We start from the raw sequence: 20,838 nt of genomic DNA on the forward strand, positions 1-20,838 counted from the left end.
TTTTTTTTTTTTTTTTTTTTTTTTTTTTTTTTTTTTTTTTTTTTTTTTTTTTTTTTTTTAATTTCACTTCTATATATTCGAAGAAATTTCATAATTTTTTCGGACAGAATTACATAAATAATTTTGAATAAAATTTGAAGTTTTTCAAAATCTATAATTTAATAGCTAAAGAGAAAAAAAAAAAGAAGAAGAGAGAGAGATGATGGTAATGAGTTAATATGTGGGTCAATGGTTCATTTATATCACCGAGTGTGACGCAAAACAAAATTAAAAAATAAATAGATTACCATTATTTAAATTAATCTACACATTGTGTTTTTTTTTTTTTTTTATGTTGTTGAATTCAAAAAATAAAAGAAGGTGATCCGTACAAAAACAAAGGTTGATAAAATTGAATCCACGAAGAGACGGGATTCAAGGGTAGCTTCCATTTTCATCCTATCCTAGTAAATGGAGGAGGTGCAACCCAACCCCTCCGTGCAGAGCTTACAACATCCCTGCAGAGCTTACAACCATTGGAACTTCATTTTCATCCTCCATTGGATCAAAACAAAATCCCACTCCTTCCTGCATGCCCTAACCAAACCCACCACCTGCAACTTACACTATCCATTCCACTCCACAGGTGGGTTCACCTATGCAATTGCATACGTGGGGAAAGTAAATGAACAGTTTCAGAAGAGGAAACGGATTTGTGCTTGGGATTCACTGCCCTGCCTGCTCCATTCACTACACTGCTACTACTACTACCCTACAAAAAACATGTTCAAATAAGTTACTACACTCTTTTCCCAACTACATTGCTACTTAGCTTCAATTTCCGACATGTCCTTTCAGTTATATTGCTTTGCCCGCCCTAAAAACTATTGGATGGTATTACTCATTTTAATACTTTTGTTAATCCAAGTTCACATTTCATTTTTGAACCTTTAAAATTAACTTCCAAACATACACATAGTTTATCTGTAACAAGTGGGGCCTACACGCTTATTTTCGCATAAATATAATAATTTCCATAAGTAGGTTAATTAGATATATTCTATTGTTGACTTATCATACACTCATTTTCAAAAATTAGAATTCACAACACCAGTAATTCTCAACCCCAAATTAGGAATATTATTGGGCGATTCAGAAACATGTAGAAATAATCTCTTCTTTCTTTAGGATCAACCTTTCATCTCAAGAACAAAAAAAAAACCGTTCTTATTACATAGAAAATGTGTAAGAACCCAGTAACTGTAAAAACTAGGCTACAGTAACAACAGCTGAGCGTTAGTAGTAAGTAATACAAGTATCAAAACTGTTCCCACCACTGATGATTCAAATATCTGGAGATCAAATCTAAGCATGACGGTAATGATGTAGTTTATACAATAATACCTTACCAGCAGCATTTCCCACGGCCATGTAACCTCCTTCAGGACTGAAATCCAAACATGAAGGGTATTGAAGATTCTTCTTTGGTGGCGGCCAGTTTGAAAATGTTGTGAAAGAAGGAACGTGTATCAACTTCAAACTACTTTTTTTCATCCTTGAACAGATGGCCAATATTTGAGCATCGTGATTGAACTTCAGAAACTCTACTTTGGTGGTCAGATTCTCGATGGCTTTCATTGGCTTCTTCTTGCCCCCTAAGAATTCTTCTCTGTTGTAGATGTTAACGATGCCACTGTCAGAACCAGCTGCAAACAGTGCTCCATTAGGTGAAGTGCCAAGTGCAGTACCATTTATGCAACCTTCGTCCACACCCTTGTGGATGCACGTTCTTGTTCTCAAATCCCAGTGGTAGACTTGCCCATCACCCCCAGAGCTCAGTAACTGAAATCCATTGTCAGTAAACGCCAAAGAACGTACGGTTCCGTTCATCTTAAGTGTACCGATGAGCTCCTTTGTTTTGGTTGACACTAGCAGGATATAGCCTTCGTTACCTATAAAGGCAACTGTGCTAGAATCAGGAGAAACTTCAAAAACCTCAAGGCTTTTCTCCTCTCTACCAACGAGAGGGCCAATTTTATCAACTTTTGCTTTCACTAGATCGAGGCTATAGAAGAACCTCCTCCTCCCAGATATGATTACCTGAGATCCATCAGGCAAAAACGATGCCTTTCTTATGGGACAATCCTCAAGAAAAATGCTCTGAATTTTGGTATTCCGTTTACCATCGATCTGAAAAAATCTAAGCCTCCGATCCAGCCCAGTAGCTAGCAGTAACTGAGCATTGCGATGAAACTGAACCGAATGAATAGGACCATTAGATGGCTCCTCTGCATTAGCATCTACAAGTCTTGAGTATTCAAGAAGACCGGGCAATAATTTACCACCACTCTTCTCTACAAGATTGTCACTCGTTCGAAGGATATCATCAATAGAATCAACATCATCATGACCATCGGCCATAACAACTGCATTTTCATCATCTGATGATAGATCATCATCATCACTACCACCACTGGTTTGTACATCAAGTTGAGCCCACTCAGTGCTTGGATTTAGCTTTGCATGTTGAGCCCTCAGTCTGGACACATACTCGGAGCCTGAAATCGATTTCTCATCCTCTTCCTTCCTCAATTTTCTCAGCCTACTAACATTAGTAATATTAACAGTGGCCTTCTCCTCTTCCTCGTCAATCCAGACTGGTTTTCTTTGCTGGGGTTCCTCCTCATTAACACTCTCGTCTAGGAGCCCAAAATCACCTTCATATGCAGAAAGGGAGCTATTTGCAGAGCGGTCCATTATATACAAAGCAGGAGCTTCTTTTTCCTCACCACTCAAACCGTTTACCTCTTCATGTTTCCCAAATTCAGCAGGGGAATAAAGTGATCCAAATAGAAAATTTTCAAGCTTCTTCATTTTCTGTTGTTGTTCTTTTACCAGTTGTGCATCTTCTTTTTTGTGTTCTTTCTTTCTCTTTTTTGGCCTAGTAGTATCTGCACCAGAGATTTCTACATCACTAGCATCTAGGTTTCTCAAAGGAGATGACGAGGCAACAATTGTCTCCCCTGTAACCTTCTCGAGACTACTAATTGCAGCAACATTTTGAGATATTAAACTCATCTTCCACTCAACTCCTGCAAAATCAACCATATCGACAGCTTAACCAAAACTTGATAAGAAGTAAAACATCTCATAACCCAAATACTCAGTACATCGAGAGTCCTTCACAGAATGAGCCGATGCATTATCAGTGTAGGCTACAACAGACTCAACAAAGGTAGAAACTCTGATTCCTGAAAACCCATTTACAATCTATACTACGTAAGGAACTATAGGAGATTTTGCCATTTTTATTTCATTGAGGATTTTTACGAGTGTTGGCTAAACATGAAAATCAGAACAGCCAATACACAAACCACGTCCCACTTTGACGCAAGGCTGCTTTCATTTTCGTTACTATTCGGCAATTCTTATTCAGAAAAGAATCCTCCATTCTTTCATTAAACAAGTTTTAATTTGTGTTACCCAAGTGAGAATAAAGACATATATGGAGATTGAGAGAATACCTGTAGCAACAAAGGAGTAGAAAAACAATGCAAAACCCTTACGAAGGAGGAAACTACGGTGCCACGGACGGAAGAAAGACAATGGCGGCGGCGGCGACACCGAGCTGCTGAAACGGAGGAGGAGAGGACGAGGGCGTGAAGAAGAAGGGGAGGGGAGGGGTTAGGTTTTCCATTCTTTTATTCTTTTTTATTTTAATTTACAAATGGGCTCGGTTTCGTTGTATTAACTATTAAGAAAAAAGTGGGCTGAGCTCTTTTAAATAATAATAATAATAATAATAATAATAATAACTTTCAATAATATGTCTTTTTTAAAGATCAATAATTGGTTTTAATTTAAGATTAAATTAAAAAAAAATCACGAAGTTTAATTTTTATTTCAATAGTGACTCTCAAGAGTAAGAGTTAGAGTATGAAATTGACCATACAAATTCAATCAAAATGATAAGACTTGGAGTATGAAATTGAGCATCCAAATTGGATGAATATTCTCATTGGTCCATTATTATAAACCACCAGAGAGCAGCAATCTTACCTACAAAGTGAAGCACTTAGCCAAAAAAGCATTTAGCTAGAGAGAAATCGAAAGGATCCTGTATGATCTTTAATTTAGAGTATTGCAATCTCCAAGAGACGACTTTTGCTCGGCTGTGCTTGTATTCTTTTAGAACACACCCACAACCACCAGAATTTTAACATTGTAAAATGGCCAACTTTTGTTGCAAAAGGCCCAAGGGAATGAAAAGACCAACTTCACATAAACACACCAAGCAATTTAATTACTACAGAAGTAGACCATATTGTATACACACAAAGATACATTATACATTATATCTAATTTAAATTCATTCCAACCAACCCCATCAGCTATCTTTGGATAATATAAACACACCGACCCATCTGTCCTCAAAACCAGACCATATTAATTTGCAAAGCAGACACGAATCCATTTGGTTGGAAACATTATAGGTGAAGTTAGCCTTTGTAGTTCTTGCACTTCTCTACATCCCTTGGTGCTGAAACCCCACAATCAAATTAGTTCAAATACTAGATTATATGATTCAATTTGAAGTTGAAGTCAAAAATAAAAAATAAAAAAAAGAAATGCAAATCTATGAATCTCACCAAGTCCAACGGCTTCTTTTCCTTTCATTATGCGTAGACGCTTGCAAGATCCAACAAACATCCTGAATCATATCCAAACACAGTCGTATGATAAAATAAGTTTGAGTATTGGAAGACCAAAACCAAGTATTTGAAATATAATGGCCGTTATGCAAGAAAAAATAAGACTTACTGCCATGGAACATCACCAACCAGCATCCAATCACCATCCCTGTCTTGATAGGTTGGAACATAATCAGAGCCATTTAAAACATCTATTAGCTTGCTTTCATTCATGAAATCTTTCATCCCACCTGCTTGGGATCCACAGTTTCCTTATGAGATACATCACAAGAAGAAATCATCATTTGCATTTTATGGTAGGAAAGAGTTTTAGAAATGAAGAAAATTTACCAATGGTGAAAGGGCCAAAGAGTTTCGCGAGGGCATCAGAGAGTTGTTTGTAGCTGCTGTACGTGCTGAAGTCCACTTTGCGAAGATAAGGTGCTCCATCAAGGCTGACCTTCACGAACCTGACTGCTGCTGCGTTCCCAATATTCTTCTGTTCATCACTAATTATTTCATCCTCAGATGTGGTGCCCTTTTGGAGGCTCAATCTGTTCTTTCTGTATGACCTTATTGGTGGCCATCCCACAACCTGTTCCCTGCAAATTTAAAAGTTTTCACCAATAACAACCTTCCACACTTTTCTTCTCCTACTTTTATCACCCAAAAAAACCTTTATCCAACCAAATATATTGTAATATGTTGTTAGTTAAGAAAAAAAAAGGCCAAGTCTCGTGTATTTGAGGTCAGAGCAAAGGAAAAAACAAGATACTTACTTGGGTGGAGGGGGCTTGGGATTTGGATCCAATCCATAGGATGCTTCTAACTTCAAATCTGCCATTGTTACCATTGTTTCAGCTGCTGTTTCAGGGAATCCTCTCTTCCTGGCCATTTCTCTTCCATTTCCAGGCAACCCCAGCCTCAGCTCTGTCTCCTCAAACGACATCGTTTCCTTCTCTCTCTTACAGGAGCTTTGAGAGCTTGGTGGCTGTGTGTTGTTCTTGGTTGAAATGATAACAATAAAGGTACTGTATTTTAAGAGGGAATTGTTAGGGTACCAAAATTAACATTTCAACAGATATCCATATAATGATCAAAATCATAGCAAAAATTCTTGACATTATTGGTCATAAATTCCATGTAGCTGAATACCTTAAATGCATGAACTTGATATGCAGAATAAATTTAAAAGAGAGAAAACATTGGTGCCTGCAATGAATATTAAGCCCACCAAAATTAATGAGATAAGAATAACAATAATTGATAGGAGGAGGAGTGGCATTGCAATGATGGGTGTGAAAGAGAATTGTGTGGTTACAACAAATTTCCAAATTGAAGAATATGCATGGCACTGGGCCTCGATAGTAACCCTACACATACCTCCAAACAAATTATCCTTCAAAATCCCATGCACAGATAGAAGCACTTTTCATAACTTTAATGTAATACTTTCATTTTGGACCATTGGGAAAAAGGTACCCAACAATATCAAACTCTTGTTTGTGGTACAAGATGTTCCCATTATTAATTGCTTTACCAATTTGATGATCGATATTCACACCTAGCTCTCTACCATTTGGTTAGTATCTACTTGGTTGGCTTTCTTTCATTTTCCTTCCAACCTTCTTCTTTGCTTATTTTATCTTGTTGTACCCATGTTATACTCTCTTTGACACCACCGTTAATGAAAGAGATTTTATACTTGGAGGTGTTAGGACAGCTGTTTATGAGAAAGTTGATCAAATGGGTTAGAGATTTTGGGAGTAGGGTTGTCTCCTTCTCCAAAGTGTCTGTGGTACAAGATGTACCATTATTAGTTGGTGTAGTTAGGAGCACCTTTAGAAGAAGCGATACTATAGAAACAGACAAACTCTACCTTTCTTCTGATTTTGTGAACAAAGCATTACCACACAAATGGATAATGTATACAAACAACTAATGATTTAAAATCAAACTCAATATCAGAACACATAAATGACTGCTACATTTGCTGCTTCATCCATTTCACAGATCATTTAACACTATGCTCAATATCTTTAGGTAAAAATCATAATAAATATCAAAACGTAGAAACTAATGAACCATTTAGATAATGCATTCAACATGAGAAACAGAATTCACCAGCTCAATGTTGTCTAAAAATTTCAGCCTTCCCAAGAGGAACATCCGGAACAACAAGCCCTGCAAGAAAATGCAATGTAACTACAAATGGAGCTTTGTAAACCAAGAGTTATCATATATAACATGCAATCCCCTAGATTATCAAGTAATGGAAAGAAAATGAAGATTATCAACCTGGGTATAGTCCAGTTTCGATTCTCAACGGCGGCAGTAGTGAGCTCTCATTGCGCCCGCGCTCGGTTTGTCTCAAAATGGACATAAAGGCAGCCATTGGGCAGCCACTGCTTTGTCGATTTGCGAGAAACCAGGATAAATTTTGGCGCCTAAATGCGCTTTTATACGCTGAATTAGTTAGTCCGGTTTTTGTTTGGTTCGTCAACAAAAATTGATTGATGTGAAACAGTAACAAATCCACCATGGTGAAGGTGGTGGATTATTAGACACGAATTACAAAATATATTTCCCATAAATAATTTCCATTTTACTTTTATCAATGAGATTTAAGTAAAGCATTTTGTTTTTGTTTTTATTAATGCCTAGTGAATTCTTTGATTTAAAATTCAATTTTATACATTTCGAAAATTTTGAGATTTTTTCTTATCAATTCCCTCTTCATTCATTCTCTCATCCATATTTATTATTATTTTTTATTACTATTAATTTGTTCAAATCTAAAGCATTTAACGCCAAACAATTTTCAAATCTACTCCATAATTATATCGTTACCAATTGACCCTCAGTTATTTTTTTCTTTTAATTATAGCCAAAATTAAAAATTTGAGACGCAATCATGCAAGAGGGTGGATGTGTGTTCATTCAGATCCCCAAATCTGGGGAATAGAGTGTGAATAGCGCAAAAAAATTGAGTTAGACCGATACCTTTTACCTTTGCTTTGCTTGGCTAAGCAAAAGGGGCAGAATCCCTATGTCTAAAAAGAATATGCAGCCTGCCTTGCCTACTTCCAATAAACCTCTCTTTATCAACATTTCATCACATGCAGATGTTTATTATTTACAACTTAACTACGTGAAACAACGAGGAAGAACATCAAGTTGGGTCTCTCTACATATATATATGCAATGTATGCGCACATTTAGCTCCCTACTACTAGTTTTAAATATCCACTCATCAAATGAATTAACAAAAAGCATACTAAACTTGTAACTTGATATTTATATCATATACATATCCTTTTTTCTCAACGGTGGAGTAAAAAGGATACGCTAGCAAGTAACCCATCATACAATCGAGAAAAAGAGAGTTACCCGATATTGACCAAGGCTCTGCTTTTTCTGTTTTTTTCCTTTTGCTTTCTTGTTTTTAAGACATTCCTGAAATAGAAGCACGTCAAGCAAAAGTAACACGAGAAGAGAACTCAAAGCTTATTTAAAAACACTATTTTGGAAGACATTTATATCGTGGAAGATACGTGGGTACCTGACTTGGGAAACTTCAAGGGATTAGTTTGACCCATGATACTAAGAACAACAAACGCGTGGCAGATCAACAAACGCGCTGGGACGACAGGATCATTAAACAAGTTCTTCGCCCTCGTGATGCAGAGACCATTCTTAATATCCCTTTGGAAATTGGTTTAGGAAATGGAAGTGAACCTTTCCTTGACTACTTCGGCATCACAATTCAACAAAATAGAGACCCTTAGCGTTGGGAAACCAAAGTCATTCTCATCTTGCAACTTCGGTAAATATTGTTAGTTTTTGTAAGATCCCTAGAGAGAGAAACAAAGCTGCCAATGAGTTAGTAGCTTTGACATTTTTCTTCTTCAGTCTGGAAAAGAGTTTTGTAGCTTCTGTTTTGTCCCTCATCCTTGAGGGGGGTATAGTTGTGGCTGTTGGTTTGGTTGCGTTTCCTTCAACGATCGGTAGTTTCTACAAAAAGAAGATTTATATATATAGTTTTAATGTTTATGATAGATATAAAACAAGGTTGAGTACCATTTCAACCAAAAAAGAAGGTTTGAACATCATTTCAGAAACAACAATTAAACCTTCTGCACCGGCCAACAATGAGGTTTTTGGTGGGATGTCTCTCTCCTGGTGTCAACATTAAAGTCTAATGTTGAAATAATCTTCATTCTATCATATCTCCATAAGGTTTAAGACCACCAAATTCAATTCTAAAGTATAAGTCAAGGACCCACACTAGATTTTTCTTTTTCTTTTTCTTCTTTTTCTTCTTCTTCTTCTTCCTCTTCTTCTTCTTTTTTCAAAGACGCGTAAGAAATAGCATAATAAAAATCAATACATAATCCTATTAAAGTAAATCAAGTCTAATTGGAGAAAATAATAACAATAAACCAGAGGAGAATAATGTAGTGCAAATTTCAAGGTAGAAGGTAAGCTGATTCCTATTGTACAAAATAGCAGAAAAGACAATTTTGAACACACACACACACAAGCTGGAAATGGAGAGATTCTCAAGTAAAAGCAGGATCCTTCAAACAAGTTTATCGGTGCTCTATTCTACTTGGAGTCTACTTTGGAATTGAGTTTATTCGATTAATATACTAAGATACATATTATTTAATTCGTTTCAACCCCTTTTGAGAATATTGAACTATTTAATAACATAACCTGTTGAAACTGGATGGACATAAAGTCATTCTTTAATTAGGTCAGTGGGGACAGCCAGAAACCCAACCTACCCACTCAAATCAGAAAGGGAGGAGGTTAAAAAGTAAATATAATGGGGGACTTTTAAGAGCAACAGTGTTTTGCTTAAAAAACAAAACAAAACAAATGGTGCACGAGAAGTCCATTTGAGCAAAATAGTAATTACGGTATAGTTCTGGGCATGGCTGTGAGGAACCAGCCTATAATAAAGTAAAACCACCCACCACCTCCTAGTACTCTCCTTTATTTTATCCTTTTTCAGCTATGCCACCCAAATTTTGCAAACGAAAGTTCTGTTTCTTAGCCCCACTCCCACCTTCCCTTTCTTTGTTTGCTTCCACAAAAATGGTGTAAGATTCTTAAACCATGGGAGAGGGAAGGAAGTATGGAGTTTGAGGCCCACATGCTGGAGCAGTGAATTCTACCCCATATTGATCGGTAACCAACCTCAGATTATACATATCCAAACCATACCCCACAACATCATGAACTTCAGAACACCAGAAAGCTATGTTCAACTGAAACAAATTTGGTTTTCCCTTCTCTCAACCATTTTATATCTGTGCACATATTTCTAAATATGGCTAATATTTCTTAACTCATACACCCAAGACAAATAGATAAATCATTAATGCTAATGAACTATTAACAAAATATTATAGACATTAAAGAGATTCAGGAGAAATGAGGCGTATGGTCTCGTAAATCAGGACCTGGAATCATTCATCATTATATCACACTATCTTCCAGTTGCAGGAGGATGGAAAGAATATGGATATGTCAGAGGGGCCATTTTATCTTCAACATAAAAAGGAAAGAAGAAGAATTATTAACTCACCTCACGGTGCTCGAGGCAACAAGGCTTTATGTAACCTTCTTCAATCATCAAATCTGTTCCTGCCAACCTCAAGAACAAAACAAGATTTTTAGTGCTGGAATATCAAACCCTTGTTCCCTGAAAAGAAAGTCATTGAAGAATAACACTCCAGAGAGAGAGAGAGAGAGGAGGGGGGATTGAAGGAGAAGGCTTTTACAAACTTGATAACTATCAACTATTCATGCTTCAGATTTTATTGATACCAGTAATATCCAAACCCAAACCCTTACACAAAAAAACAGAAGGGAATTTGAAGGTTAACACGAGTCACCATTGGTAGGCTGTATATAGCTATTTGTTTATACGGCAGTCAAAAACTCAAAAAAAGAGAGAAGGAAAGAAAACCAAAAATTTCAAGCCTAGTCTTCAATAACCGACGCCAAACCGGTTACAATCTTAAGATTTCTAACCCCAACCGATGAGCTTTTCGGCTTAAGCTCTGGAGGCTTCCACTCTTTCACAACGGCAGCAATCTCCACGAATTCGTTATGATCCATCGATTTCTCAACGTCGTGACTGTACGATGGATCAATTTGGATGTTTTCAAGAGGATTCTTCGACTCAGGATTAGTAGAACCCAAAATCGCCAAGGATGATGCACGACTATGAGGAGAGAGCCACTTCGCTTTGACATACTCGGCTTTTCTCCATGGTGGAACTGGCATCCCCTTCTTTTTTAAGCTCTGTTTTGCAGCCTCTGATACGATTGATACAATCCTCTGAAGCCGACAAGCCTTGCCGACGAAGATGTAAGGAATGAGTTGGAGGATCGATTTGTAGCTTTTGGTTGATCGCGCAATTTCGAATTCTGATCGGAAGTCGATGTCAATCAATAGGCGTTCTCCTTCGATAATTACGTCAACGTATTCATAATCACCTGGTACATCAGAAAAACGGATTTCAATCAACTATAATCAGAAACAATCAGAGTTCAGTTGCCTAATGAAATTCAAATTTAAAGAGAATAATAGACGCGGCCCGGTCCAAGAATCCTAGGTTTTCTCCAGATTAACCAAATTATATAAACTTCAGGAGAAAAAGGAAAAATGATGGATGAACCGCTCGAATTCAAATTCAAAAACCTAATATTTTCCCACAATCAACAAGAATAGTAAGTAAGAAATATACCGGCTGGATATGAGGGGGACTTTTCCCAGTGAGATTTGCAGATTGAAGCGTCGTATCCAAGAGCCAGCAATCCATTAGTAACAATCTGCCTTGCTAAGTTGTCTTTACGTTTGCAGACCTTGTTCTTCTCTACGATCCTGGCCGTATCCGCTAATATATTCCTCTCATGAACGCTCGAACAGGGAATTAAGCTCTGTTCGAATATGAAAATGTTTCTCAAAATGATAGAAACAAGAAACATTTACCATGAAGGGAAAAATAAAGCAATGAAACTCCACAATTCAAACAAAAACAAACAAAAATGATCTGTTGTACCTTCAGAAGTTCCCATGCCTCACCACCGGAAGAAAATTTGGAATCGCCAAAACCACTTTGTGGATCAAATTCCTCGTCGGAGCTGTCCGTATAGTTTCCATTAAAGCAGTTGCAGCGATTGCGGCCGCACCTAGACCCGCCGAATTGTTTCTCATTGTTGTCCTCTATGAAATTCTGGACCATATTTGCCAAGCATATAGAGCTAGGCTCTAACTCAGAGAATTCGTCGGAGCTTTCCTTGTTGACGCTTAAATCTTCAAAATTGAGTTTCTCTGCGGAATTTCTCAGTACGTTTGGGAACTGTCTCTCAAATAGCCGCTTCAATTTCGACTTCGCGGCCGGCTTCACCAACTCGAAGCGAGCTGCTTCGTCGGTTGTGTCAAAATCGATTGGCTGGATTTTCATTTGAAAAGGCATGTTGAGAGCAAGCAGCGACCGGTAATCTCTCTCGAGCGAATTAAAGCACCTCCACAGATAGTCAGATCCCAACAACAATTATCTTCATCATTTTCCAAAATTGAAGCTCGTATTCTTCAATTCCTTCATTTAACTCGGGATTCGAGAACAGAAAATTGTGTTTACAGAACCAATTAGAAAAACAATGTTATACTAGCAAGACGGGAAATGTGAGTTCCACAGCCTACAGTTGGATTAGAATCAGCATCGACATCTCTGAAGCGTATCTCAATACGGATATCAGGAAATAAAATTGACACAGAAATCCAGAGTTTTGCCCCCAAAACTAAATGTACACAGACGAATTTGAGATAAGCTCAAAATCAAAATCCCAATCCCTATGATTATATTGTAGTTCCTTTCGTAGTTTTGTAAACAGAATATGGAATAACTTCAAAACACAGCCAAGTAAAGTCGCTTTCGTTTGCGGAAACCAGATACGGCGAGAGTGCACAGGCCGTATCTGCAACGCAAGCGACCCTCAGAAACTCCATAATTTCCGGCAAGAAATAAAGTTGCGGGCGAGGGACAGCATGGAGGCGGCTAAGGAAAACGTTGAAATGAACTCGGCTTTGAGTACGGTCACGGCTCTCTTTCAGTGAAGGGTGGAAGAGATGCAAGGCGCGTTTGAGGGCCTTAAAAAGAGAAACGAGGGGGTGCTGAGTAGGAAATGAATCCACGTGGGATTTCCGACGTGGCATTAATACGATGTTATTACTCCAAGGACCACGTGTCGGGCAATCAACGAAATTGCGTCCACGTTATGTTTAGATGACGAAAGGGTGTTATTACCGGAAGTACCCTCGAGTAAAATTTGAAAATGAGGAGTTTAGCAGCAGCAGGCCCTCACACACGGAGGCGTTCACAACCCCCACATGATCCTGTGGCGTGGGCGAAGGGCAGCTAAAGAAAACCAACCAACCAACCACTCCAGTGAGGTTCTCGTGTCAGTGCGGAATGACGATAATAGCCTCCGTCGTCAAGAGGTCGTGTCAAGTAATTTGGACGTGGTCGAGTTCCTTGTGTTTGAATAATAAATAAATAAATAAATACAAAAATGAAAGCTCTAATTGTGGATGGGGTCGTCCCCACATTATCCATTGCGGGTGTTCTTTGTGTTTTTTTGTTTTTATTTAGCAAAAATAAATAAATAAATAAAAAATGAAACTATGAAAGAGAGGATATATGGGGGTGGGTCCCATGTAAGCATTAGGTAATGGGCTAACGAAGGTTGGAAAGGGGTGGGTGGGTTTGGCGTTGGCGTTGGCGTTGGGTATTAGGGTTGGCCCAAGTGAGAGAGTTATGCGGTGTCGTACGCACGTCAGTGATCTCATATCATGTAATGGATTGCATCAAATAACTTGTGGTGTAATGTAGCAAGTATTTATACAATATTAAGGAGATGTTAGGAGAATATGGAAGTAAATTAAGTTGGCAGGAAATAGACCAATACATAAAAGAAGAATAATAAGCAAAGTATTTGTAATAATTTGGGGTTGCTTTGCTTAGTCAAATATAGAACCGAATATAAGAAAGTTAGTGATGGATGATGATGGTACCATCACTTCACATCTCTCCTTCAAACCAAAAACAACATCACACGTGTCCCTCTCTCTATCTATTTCCCGCTCCAATTCTATATCTCTTTTTACTTTTCATTTTCTTTTCTTTTAAACTTTAAATCTGAAAAACTATATTTGGACACTTCCAAGCATACTTAGAATGAAAGTCCGGTATTGTTAGATTAATAAAACAATCTCCTTAATATTAGGGTTTGAGTTTTATTGTATCATTTGAATTTAAACTATACGATAAAAACAATCTCTCCCTACCAATTTTAAAATAAAAATTTACTTGGATCATTATTTAGCTTTTAAATATATATTTGTGGGGTCCATGGAGAGATCCAGAACCACGTTTGTAGGCATTTTAAGTGCACTCGTCGGTGAACCTAAGGCAACTCGTGGTTTGCCTTTTTTGCTTGGGGAACACATTGGGCCCCTCACCTTCCTTGTACGTAACATGGATGTATGAATAACTAAGCTCCAATAATTTAGATTATAAACTTCACCAACTTCACAAACAATTTTTAAACCGTTAAGGCATCACCTTGACAAAAAGTGTTTTTGTGTATTAATGATTTCACATGCCGAAGTAAATATGTTTTTGTTGAATAAAAAGAATAATTAATGAAAATAGATTTGATAAGAAAACACAAAGCTAAGGATTGAAAAGGATTGATTTTGTGGTTGGAAAATTAAAGATATAATTCCATATGAGACAAAGGGTTTTATAACTTCAGTGCAGGAGAAGATTGTGTACAACAATGAATCAAATCAAGTTATCAAGTGCTTTTGGTTCAATAAAAGTATATAAATTTTAAATTTAATCAAATATATCATTAAATTTGAATAATTTTATAATTTTTAAATATGCCATATTTTCTTCTCAATATTTTGTATTAAAACCTGAACTAAGACAAACGCATGCATTTATTAAAAAAATAGTCGGTGTATTTTATTATCTTTTCAAGATTTAAATGGCCACCGAAAATATATATTTATTATCATCATTATTATTTCCGTTCACTGTCACCACTCTTCATCATGAGCATGTTTGAAATTTGATAAAATTCCTTGACTTTAATCACCAACTTTTACTTCACTTTAACCCTCCAACTTTACTTAACTCTGGTTAGATTAAAAAATACAATTTTGGAAGTAGCTGTTGGAGCAAGGGATAAGCCCAACCCAAGCTATTGTTTGATATGGGTACCGAGATGGGCCATACTCCACAGGCCCATCGTTCGAGAAATGGATAAAGTCAAGGGGTGTTTGTGTAAATATGAAATTTGAAATTTTCAGAGTTGAAATTCCCACCAAAAGCAAACCGCCAAGACGAGAAAGGAAGGCATTGAAAAAGCAAAAGCGATCCAACCAGCGCACAAAACCCACTCTTCTCTCATTCCTTCTCTGCTTCCACCATCTCCAGGTTTCCTCTTTCTCTCTTCTTTTCATCTCCAGATTTTGTTTCTGTCTTCAATGTACTAAACGGGGATTTTACTCTGCTCCACATGTTTATCTGAATGCTCTTACCACTTTGCAGGCTCAAAAATGGCGGGAAAAGGCGGCAAGGGGCTTTTAGCCGCAAAGACTCCAGCTGCTAACAAAGATAAGGACAAGGACAAGAAGAAGCCCATCTCTCGGTCCTCCCGTGCTGGTATACAGGTGTTCTTTTGAATTCTTACTCCGCCTTTTTTTCCTCCAAAATTTGGATGCAATTGAAACGTCCAAGCATGTTTAATTTTTCCTCATCTGCTGAAGACCTGTGAATTTCGAATGATTTTGATATTTTACTCGTGTAAGGACATTACAACGACTGAGATAAGGTTATGTTTATGTTGCTGTATTTTGCGATCTTTGTTCCTTGAAATTGTTACTGTGATAGCATTTTTTTGTTGATAGCTAAGTATTTTAACATGGGGCTCTGAAATCTTTTTCAGTTCTTGGTTTAGGGGAAGTGTAAGCTAGTTTTTTATAGGTTGGGCTAACAATTCGCAATTCAAATCCCCATGTTGTTTTATTTTTAAGCTACATGTTGTTGAGATTTGTACAATTATGTTGAGATGTATCTGCCTATGTGGATCTGTGTTCCTTAAATTTGTACTACAATACAATTTTTTGTTGACAGCTTTGAATTTTAATACGGGTCTCTGAAAATTCTTCTAATTATCTGCTTTTGGAGGGATGTGCAAGCTCGTTTTTGTGGGTTGGGCTGAAAATTCGCAATTCACTTTTTAATCTACTTGTAGTTAAGCTTAGTACAATTTTGTTGCACCCTTTTTTATTGACAGCCTTGAACTTTAACATGGGACTCTGAAATCTATTTTAAATTTTTTTTAGGTGAGAAAGTGTAAGCTAGATTTTTTTTTTCTTTTCTTTTTTTGTGGGTTGGGCTGAAAAATTCTGAATTACAATGCTCTAGTTTTTGAGTAACATGTAGTTAAGATTAGTATAACTAACTATGTTGATGTATCTACACCTTGTGATCTATGTTCTTCGAACTTTGACTGTATTGCCATTTTTTGTTGACAGCTTTGAATTTAACTAGTGTTTTGTGGGTTGGGATAAAAGTTTAGAATTCAAATGCCCATGTACTTTGAGTATTGTGATATTTTGTAGTTAACATGTGGTTTGAATTTAACTAGTGTTTTGTAGTTAACATGATTTCATTGATGTTGGTGTCTCTGGGTATTGTGGTATTTGTTCGTTTAATTTTTATTCTAATAGCACATTTTGTTATCAGCTTTGAATTTTAACATGGGGCTCTGAAATGTAATCTTCTGTAAACTATTATTTGTTTTATGGCGAAAGTGTAAGCTTGTGTTTTGTGGGCTGGGCTGAAAATTTACAATTCAAATGCCCTTGTAGTGTTTTATTTGTAAGCTACATTTGGGTTGAGTTCAAATGATTTCACTTAATTTGGGGCCTTGAATCGCACCAGTGTTGGGTCATTTAAGTTATGTAATCTCCGGATTGTGGGGTTCTAGTTCCCAGTGGGACGAATTCACAGGCATCTTAAAACAAGAATATCTGCAAATGGGCGAGTTGGTGCGACTGCTGCAGTGTACCTAGCATCAATTCTGGAGTATCTGACCGCGGAAGTGCTGGAGTTGGCTGGAAATGCGAGCAAGGATCTGAAAGTGAAGAGGATCACTCCAAGACACCTTCAGCTGGCCATTAGAGGAGATGAAGAGCTTGATACCCTGATCAAAGGAACCATTGCTGGAGGAGGTGTGATTCCTCATATTCACAAGTCCCTCATTAACAAAGCCTCCAAGGATTGAGACATTCACTTGTATCACCAAGTAGTTTAGCTTAATCTTCAGACATCTACTACTGGCATCCAAGGATTGACACATTCATTCCTTGCATGCTTTTGTGAAGCCTTGTTATTATTTTCCCTCTTCCTTCTTTTGTGTATTTGGACAAGTATATTTGTTCAGTGTAAGGTTGTTATGTTTTGTTGGATGGTTTTTAATTTACCTTACTCTCCACAAGTTCATATCTTCATTCTTACCTCCCTACTTCAATGCATATTTGAAGTATATATATATATATTAATTATTTTTGAATCTTCTCAGCATATCCGTCCCAAAAGAGGATTTTTCATAGAAGATGTCAATTGATTCTTAAAAATCGAAAAGGACATTGTTATGAATCAAATGGAATATTTCCGAAGCGGGAAAGAATATTTGTGTTGGATAAAGCTAAGAATGAGTTAATTCCATTATTTAAAAGTACTTACTATGAGAGCCCAAAATCAAATGGCATCTTTCCAAAGGCGGGAAGAATATTTGTTTTGTATAAATCCAAGAATTAATACATACAATTCATAATTTTTAGAGCATTATTCTAAATCCACAAATTAAATGGAAATAAATATAGTTGTCATTTTTATGGTCCAAAGCTCCAAGCTTGAAATCATCTTATCTTCCATTGCCTGTATAAATACAACCACGCTTTCTTCTCAGCACAAACTCTTCATTTTTCTTGCTTCTTCTCTCTCTACAAAATTATAATAAAAAGAAAACACTTTTTTTTTGTCTCTTCAAAAAAGAAATGGATGTAAAATTAATTCAAGAAAGGAGGGTCATTTTGGGGAATTGGGGAAACTTGAGGGGCAACCACAAAAGAAAGTTGAGAAGGAACGCCAATTGTTGTGTTGCAGTCCTCACCGGAGCGGCAGAGCGAGGAGGAAATGAAGAAACGAGAAATCTCAATGCGGTTTATAGAGATAATTGGTTTGATAAGTTGGCTATTGATCATCTATCTGAGGCAGTACAGGCAACTTCAGGTGATTCATTTTTGTTTCCTTTTAATAAAATGGTAAAATGGAGTTAAGGGGTAGCCCATATTTTTGCAGGTTGGAGAAGCGAAAAAAGTGGATATGAAAGCTTGGTGGAAGTGGCAACAATGGCGTCAAGAAATTTAAACCAAATCAAACAAAGAGAGGCCATGATTGAGGCACTTCAAAGGGCGTTTCCAAGGCCAATACTCTCTTTGGTAAACCCTCCTTCATTACCATATTTAATAACCTTTTTGGATCACGTCTAGTTTTTTCATTCTACTCAAAGTGCAGATAAGAACATTGCTGCCACAATCCAAATTCGCCCGAGAATATTTTGCTGCATTCACCACTGTCTTCTTTGCTTGGTTAGTCGGACCCTGCGAGGTAAATTTACCCGAAGCCCCTTTCACTTCGCATGGGATTCAAGAACATTGTTTTTAAAAAATTACTTGATACCCAGGTGAAGGAATCAGAGTTGAATGGAAGAAGAGAGAGGAATGTTGTTCATATCCACAAGTGCAGGTATCTTTGTCTCGTATGAGTTGTATAATTATTATTATTATTATTATTATTATGCTTCCTCTAAGCTATAAGCCCTCCGTACTTGCAGGTTCTTAGAGCAGACAAACTGTGTTGGAATGTGCATTAATCTATGCAAGTTTCCAACTCAGGAATTCATCAAGGATTCTTTGGGAATGCCAGTCAGCATGACCCCCAGTAAGTCTCCTCACTAAGCTACACACTCACCAAACATTTGCAGCAACCAAAGCAGCGTGTCTTCTTCTTTGCAGATTTTGATGACATGAGCTGTGAGATGAAATTTGGAGAGGACCCACCAGCTTCAATCGAAGATCCAGCGCTCAACCAGCCATGTTACAAACTATGTATACTCTTCTTCTTCTTCTTCCTTTTCTTTACCTTCACGTGGCATGGTAATACAAAGTTACAAAATGAATTCTAACCTTCTTCCTTTACTCTTGGCAGGCAAAAAGAAAGAAAAACACATGATAGAGACAAACTGAATCATTTAAAGAAAAGAGACGCAGAAAGCAAGATTTTTGAATCACATCCACCTTAGCTCCTGATTGTTATTGTTTTCAATGTTTTCACGACCGCAGGAGAAGCTCTGTTCTTCTTCTTCTTCTTCTTCCTAGATTCACAGAACTTCGCAGGAATCTGGGTTTCCTAGTATGTCCAAACATGAATATGATTAGGCTAATTTGAACCACAAATTACGAGGACAATATTGATGATAACTTCTAATTCTCCTACTTTTAATGACTCATATTTAAGGTCCCTCAAATAAGTGTGTTTAATAAACTATTAAATCTATATATAAAAAAAAAAAAAACATTTAATAAATCTACGTTTTCTGAGCTTAATTTTATATCCATAAATTTCAAGGCCCAAATGAAACAAGCAGACCCCATATTGTAGGGACTTGGGCAGGAATTATCTTTAGCCCATTGGGCTGCTTCCACAATAACTATACAGATATCAGCTAGGTGTAGAAGTAAAGTCCTACCAACGTTTCCAATCTACAAAGAGCGAAAAAAACTAATGCACTAGTAGTACCGTAGAACTAGACATGATATATTATCACCAAACTAAACTATTCTTGGGTATGTGCCACTCAGAAATCCAAGCCTCGGTGTCCGAAGATGTCAATTAGTGTCATATATCTCACACATCTTCCAAATTTTAAGGGAGCAGAGCCTGCTGCTCAGAGAATCCAGCAGCCACAATCTGGTGAGCTTGGGGATCCTTCAAACCAGCGATCCCATAGTGGATTTACAACACCATTCAGCCTGTACACAAATTAAGCTGATTCAAAAAACGGATCCAGATGGATGAGGGCGGGCGTTGTGTGGAACTTACACAGGCAAAAGTGGGTCTGATTTGGTTTCGATGCAGGGAAGCAAACTGGGAGCACGAAAAAAGATCATTTAAAAATTTGTATTCAACTTCTTTTGAAATATAGAGATGAAAAACAACCTTCTTTCTTCTTTCCCTCGTGAAAATTCAATTGCACAACACCAGAAATGAAAGGGAAAAAGAGTAAGGACTGGTTGACTCACTCTTTGCATAAAGATGAGATGTTTCCCATTTTCTCAACTTCCTCCAACTCTTCCTGCATCAAAATTTACATAAAAAATAAAACATTTATAACCCAGTTATCAACTCGATCTGAAAGGGTGTATCAAAGTAAAAGAGGAGGAATCACGGCTTGTTCCCAGCTTCTTGTTATGTTAGCCAAATTAATGATACAAAGGCTTTAAAGTGGATCTATGGCACGAAGGAAGACTAAAAAGAATGAAGAATAGGCTCATTTGGTTAATTCTAGATCTTCCCCAAATGAAATTAAGTGACAGTTTTACCTTCAAGAATGGAAGGTAAGCAAAACGTTTACAGCTACCTCAAATAGGCAGCTGCATTCACAATCAAAAACCAATACAAGTACATAGAGGATTTCAACCAGTCTCTGCCCACCCAGCAAAATATATGGAATCAAAGTTAAAAATACCCTTCTCATGGAGCTATTAGCTCAGTTTAGATTCATAGATAGTAGATCGCATATAATATTACTTAAACAGGAAATAAGCGCTTTAAGTCTTAAATTCTGCAATTATTGAACAATTCATCAGATGATTCTGTTGAAACAAACCTCCAAGGAATAGCAAATAGGCCTAATTTCTCTTCTTCTTCTTCTTCTTCTTCTTCTTCAAAAAAAAAAAAAAAAAAAAAAAAAAAAAAAAAAAAAAAAAAAAAAAAAAAAAAAAAAAA

The 20,838-nt window shown here is 37.0% G+C and overlaps 6 protein-coding genes across 10 annotated transcripts in view; 2 read left to right on the plus strand and 4 right to left on the minus strand.

Moving 5' to 3' along the window:
* Window positions 1–1,142: 1,142 nt before the first annotated feature.
* Window positions 1,143–3,673, minus strand: LOC111490998 (U3 small nucleolar RNA-associated protein 18 homolog). Its single transcript, XM_023139706.1, has 2 exons — window positions 3,504–3,673; window positions 1,143–3,071 (listed from the first exon to the last, which is right to left on the minus strand). Exon 2 carries the CDS (start codon window positions 3,055–3,057, stop codon window positions 1,345–1,347), a length of 1,713 nt encoding a protein of 570 aa, XP_022995474.1. The 5' UTR covers window positions 3,058–3,071; window positions 3,504–3,673; the 3' UTR covers window positions 1,143–1,344.
* A 566-nt stretch (window positions 3,674–4,239) lies between these two features.
* On the minus strand, window positions 4,240–6,809 carry LOC111491207 (auxin-induced protein AUX28-like). 4 transcript variants are annotated; one of them, XM_023140007.1, is made up of 6 exons: window positions 6,795–6,809; window positions 5,450–5,701; window positions 5,022–5,272; window positions 4,801–4,942; window positions 4,629–4,690; window positions 4,240–4,519 (listed from the first exon to the last, which is right to left on the minus strand). In XM_023140007.1, the coding sequence occupies exons 2-6, from the start codon at window positions 5,617–5,619 to the stop codon at window positions 4,479–4,481; spliced, it is 666 nt and encodes a 221-aa protein (XP_022995775.1). In that variant the 5' UTR covers window positions 5,620–5,701; window positions 6,795–6,809; the 3' UTR covers window positions 4,240–4,478. The 4 variants fall into 4 exon arrangements, with proteins under 4 accessions (XP_022995775.1, XP_022995772.1, XP_022995773.1 ...); XM_023140004.1 differs by lacking the exon at window positions 6,795–6,809 and adding an exon at window positions 5,826–5,865; XM_023140005.1 differs by lacking the exon at window positions 6,795–6,809 and adding an exon at window positions 5,826–5,858 and having other exon boundaries at window positions 4,801–4,921.
* Window positions 6,810–10,470: 3,661 nt separating this feature from the next.
* Window positions 10,471–13,245, minus strand: LOC111491206. The gene is made up of 3 exons (XM_023140003.1): window positions 11,749–13,245; window positions 11,434–11,626; window positions 10,471–11,182 (listed from the first exon to the last, which is right to left on the minus strand). Exons 1-3 carry the CDS (start codon window positions 12,163–12,165, stop codon window positions 10,665–10,667), a joined length of 1,128 nt encoding a protein of 375 aa, XP_022995771.1. The 5' UTR covers window positions 12,166–13,245; the 3' UTR covers window positions 10,471–10,664.
* Window positions 13,246–15,090: 1,845 nt separating this feature from the next.
* Window positions 15,091–17,263, plus strand: LOC111491533 (histone H2A variant 1). The gene is made up of 3 exons (XM_023140482.1): window positions 15,091–15,195; window positions 15,310–15,431; window positions 16,754–17,263. The coding sequence occupies exons 2-3, from the start codon at window positions 15,318–15,320 to the stop codon at window positions 17,048–17,050; spliced, it is 411 nt and encodes a 136-aa protein (XP_022996250.1). The 5' UTR covers window positions 15,091–15,195; window positions 15,310–15,317; the 3' UTR covers window positions 17,051–17,263.
* Window positions 17,264–17,685: 422 nt separating this feature from the next.
* On the plus strand, window positions 17,686–19,298 carry LOC111491020 (beta-carotene isomerase D27, chloroplastic-like). 2 transcript variants are annotated; one of them, XM_023139731.1, is made up of 8 exons: window positions 17,686–17,786; window positions 17,817–18,060; window positions 18,115–18,269; window positions 18,346–18,438; window positions 18,515–18,576; window positions 18,665–18,771; window positions 18,846–18,938; window positions 19,039–19,298. In XM_023139731.1, exons 2-8 carry the CDS (start codon window positions 17,826–17,828, stop codon window positions 19,074–19,076), a joined length of 783 nt encoding a protein of 260 aa, XP_022995499.1. In that variant the 5' UTR covers window positions 17,686–17,786; window positions 17,817–17,825; the 3' UTR covers window positions 19,077–19,298. The 2 variants fall into 2 exon arrangements, with proteins under 2 accessions (XP_022995499.1, XP_022995501.1); XM_023139733.1 differs by having other exon boundaries at window positions 18,130–18,269.
* Window positions 19,299–19,408: 110 nt separating this feature from the next.
* LOC111491023 (guanine nucleotide-binding protein subunit gamma 2-like) overlaps window positions 19,409–20,838 on the minus strand; it is a 2,268-nt gene continuing 838 nt past the window's right edge. Inside the window, exons 2-4 of the mRNA XM_023139740.1 lie at window positions 20,133–20,185; window positions 19,933–19,977; window positions 19,409–19,862 (exon numbers count right to left, since the gene is read on the minus strand). Coding sequence (XP_022995508.1) covers window positions 19,778–19,862; window positions 19,933–19,977; window positions 20,133–20,185 — 183 coding nt within the window. The 3' untranslated portion in view covers window positions 19,409–19,777. The remainder of the gene's footprint in view (window positions 19,863–19,932; window positions 19,978–20,132; window positions 20,186–20,838) is intronic.

The sequence above is a fragment of the Cucurbita maxima genome, unplaced genomic scaffold (genome assembly GCF_002738345.1).
Source record: "Cucurbita maxima cultivar Rimu unplaced genomic scaffold, Cmax_1.0 Cma_Scf00016, whole genome shotgun sequence".
NCBI classification, from domain to species: domain Eukaryota; kingdom Viridiplantae; phylum Streptophyta; class Magnoliopsida; order Cucurbitales; family Cucurbitaceae; genus Cucurbita; species Cucurbita maxima.

Bases quoted from the DNA above. Each gene is read 5' to 3' on its own strand.
- LOC111490998 (XM_023139706.1), bottom strand. From the start codon at position 3,057: ATGAGTTTAATATCTCAAAATGTTGCTGCAATTAGTAGTCTCGAGAAG.
- LOC111491207 (XM_023140004.1), bottom strand. The intron at 5,273-5,449 runs GTAAGTATCTTG...TTAAATTTGCAG, and splicing joins CCCAAGCCCCCTCCACCCAA to GGAACAGGTTGTGGGATGGC. The intron at 4,691-4,800 runs GTAAGTCTTATT...GATATGATTCAG, and splicing joins GTTGGTGATGTTCCATGGCA to GATGTTTGTTGGATCTTGCA.
- LOC111491206 (XM_023140003.1), bottom strand. From the start codon at position 12,165: ATGCCTTTTCAAATGAAAATCCAGCCAATCGATTTTGACACAACCGAC. The intron at 11,627-11,748 runs GTACAACAGATC...ATATTCGAACAG, and splicing joins AGGCATGGGAACTTCTGAAG to AGCTTAATTCCCTGTTCGAG. The intron at 11,183-11,433 runs GTATATTTCTTA...CTGATGTACCAG, and splicing joins GTCCCCCTCATATCCAGCCG to GTGATTATGAATACGTTGAC.
- LOC111491533 (XM_023140482.1), top strand. From the start codon at position 15,318: ATGGCGGGAAAAGGCGGCAAGGGGCTTTTAGCCGCAAAGACTCCAGCT. The intron at 15,432-16,753 runs GTGTTCTTTTGA...GTGGGGTTCTAG, and splicing joins CCTCCCGTGCTGGTATACAG to TTCCCAGTGGGACGAATTCA.
- LOC111491020 (XM_023139731.1), top strand. From the start codon at position 17,826: ATGGATGTAAAATTAATTCAAGAAAGGAGGGTCATTTTGGGGAATTGG. The intron at 18,439-18,514 runs GTAAATTTACCC...CTTGATACCCAG, and splicing joins GGTTAGTCGGACCCTGCGAG to GTGAAGGAATCAGAGTTGAA. The intron at 18,577-18,664 runs GTATCTTTGTCT...CCGTACTTGCAG, and splicing joins GTTCATATCCACAAGTGCAG to GTTCTTAGAGCAGACAAACT.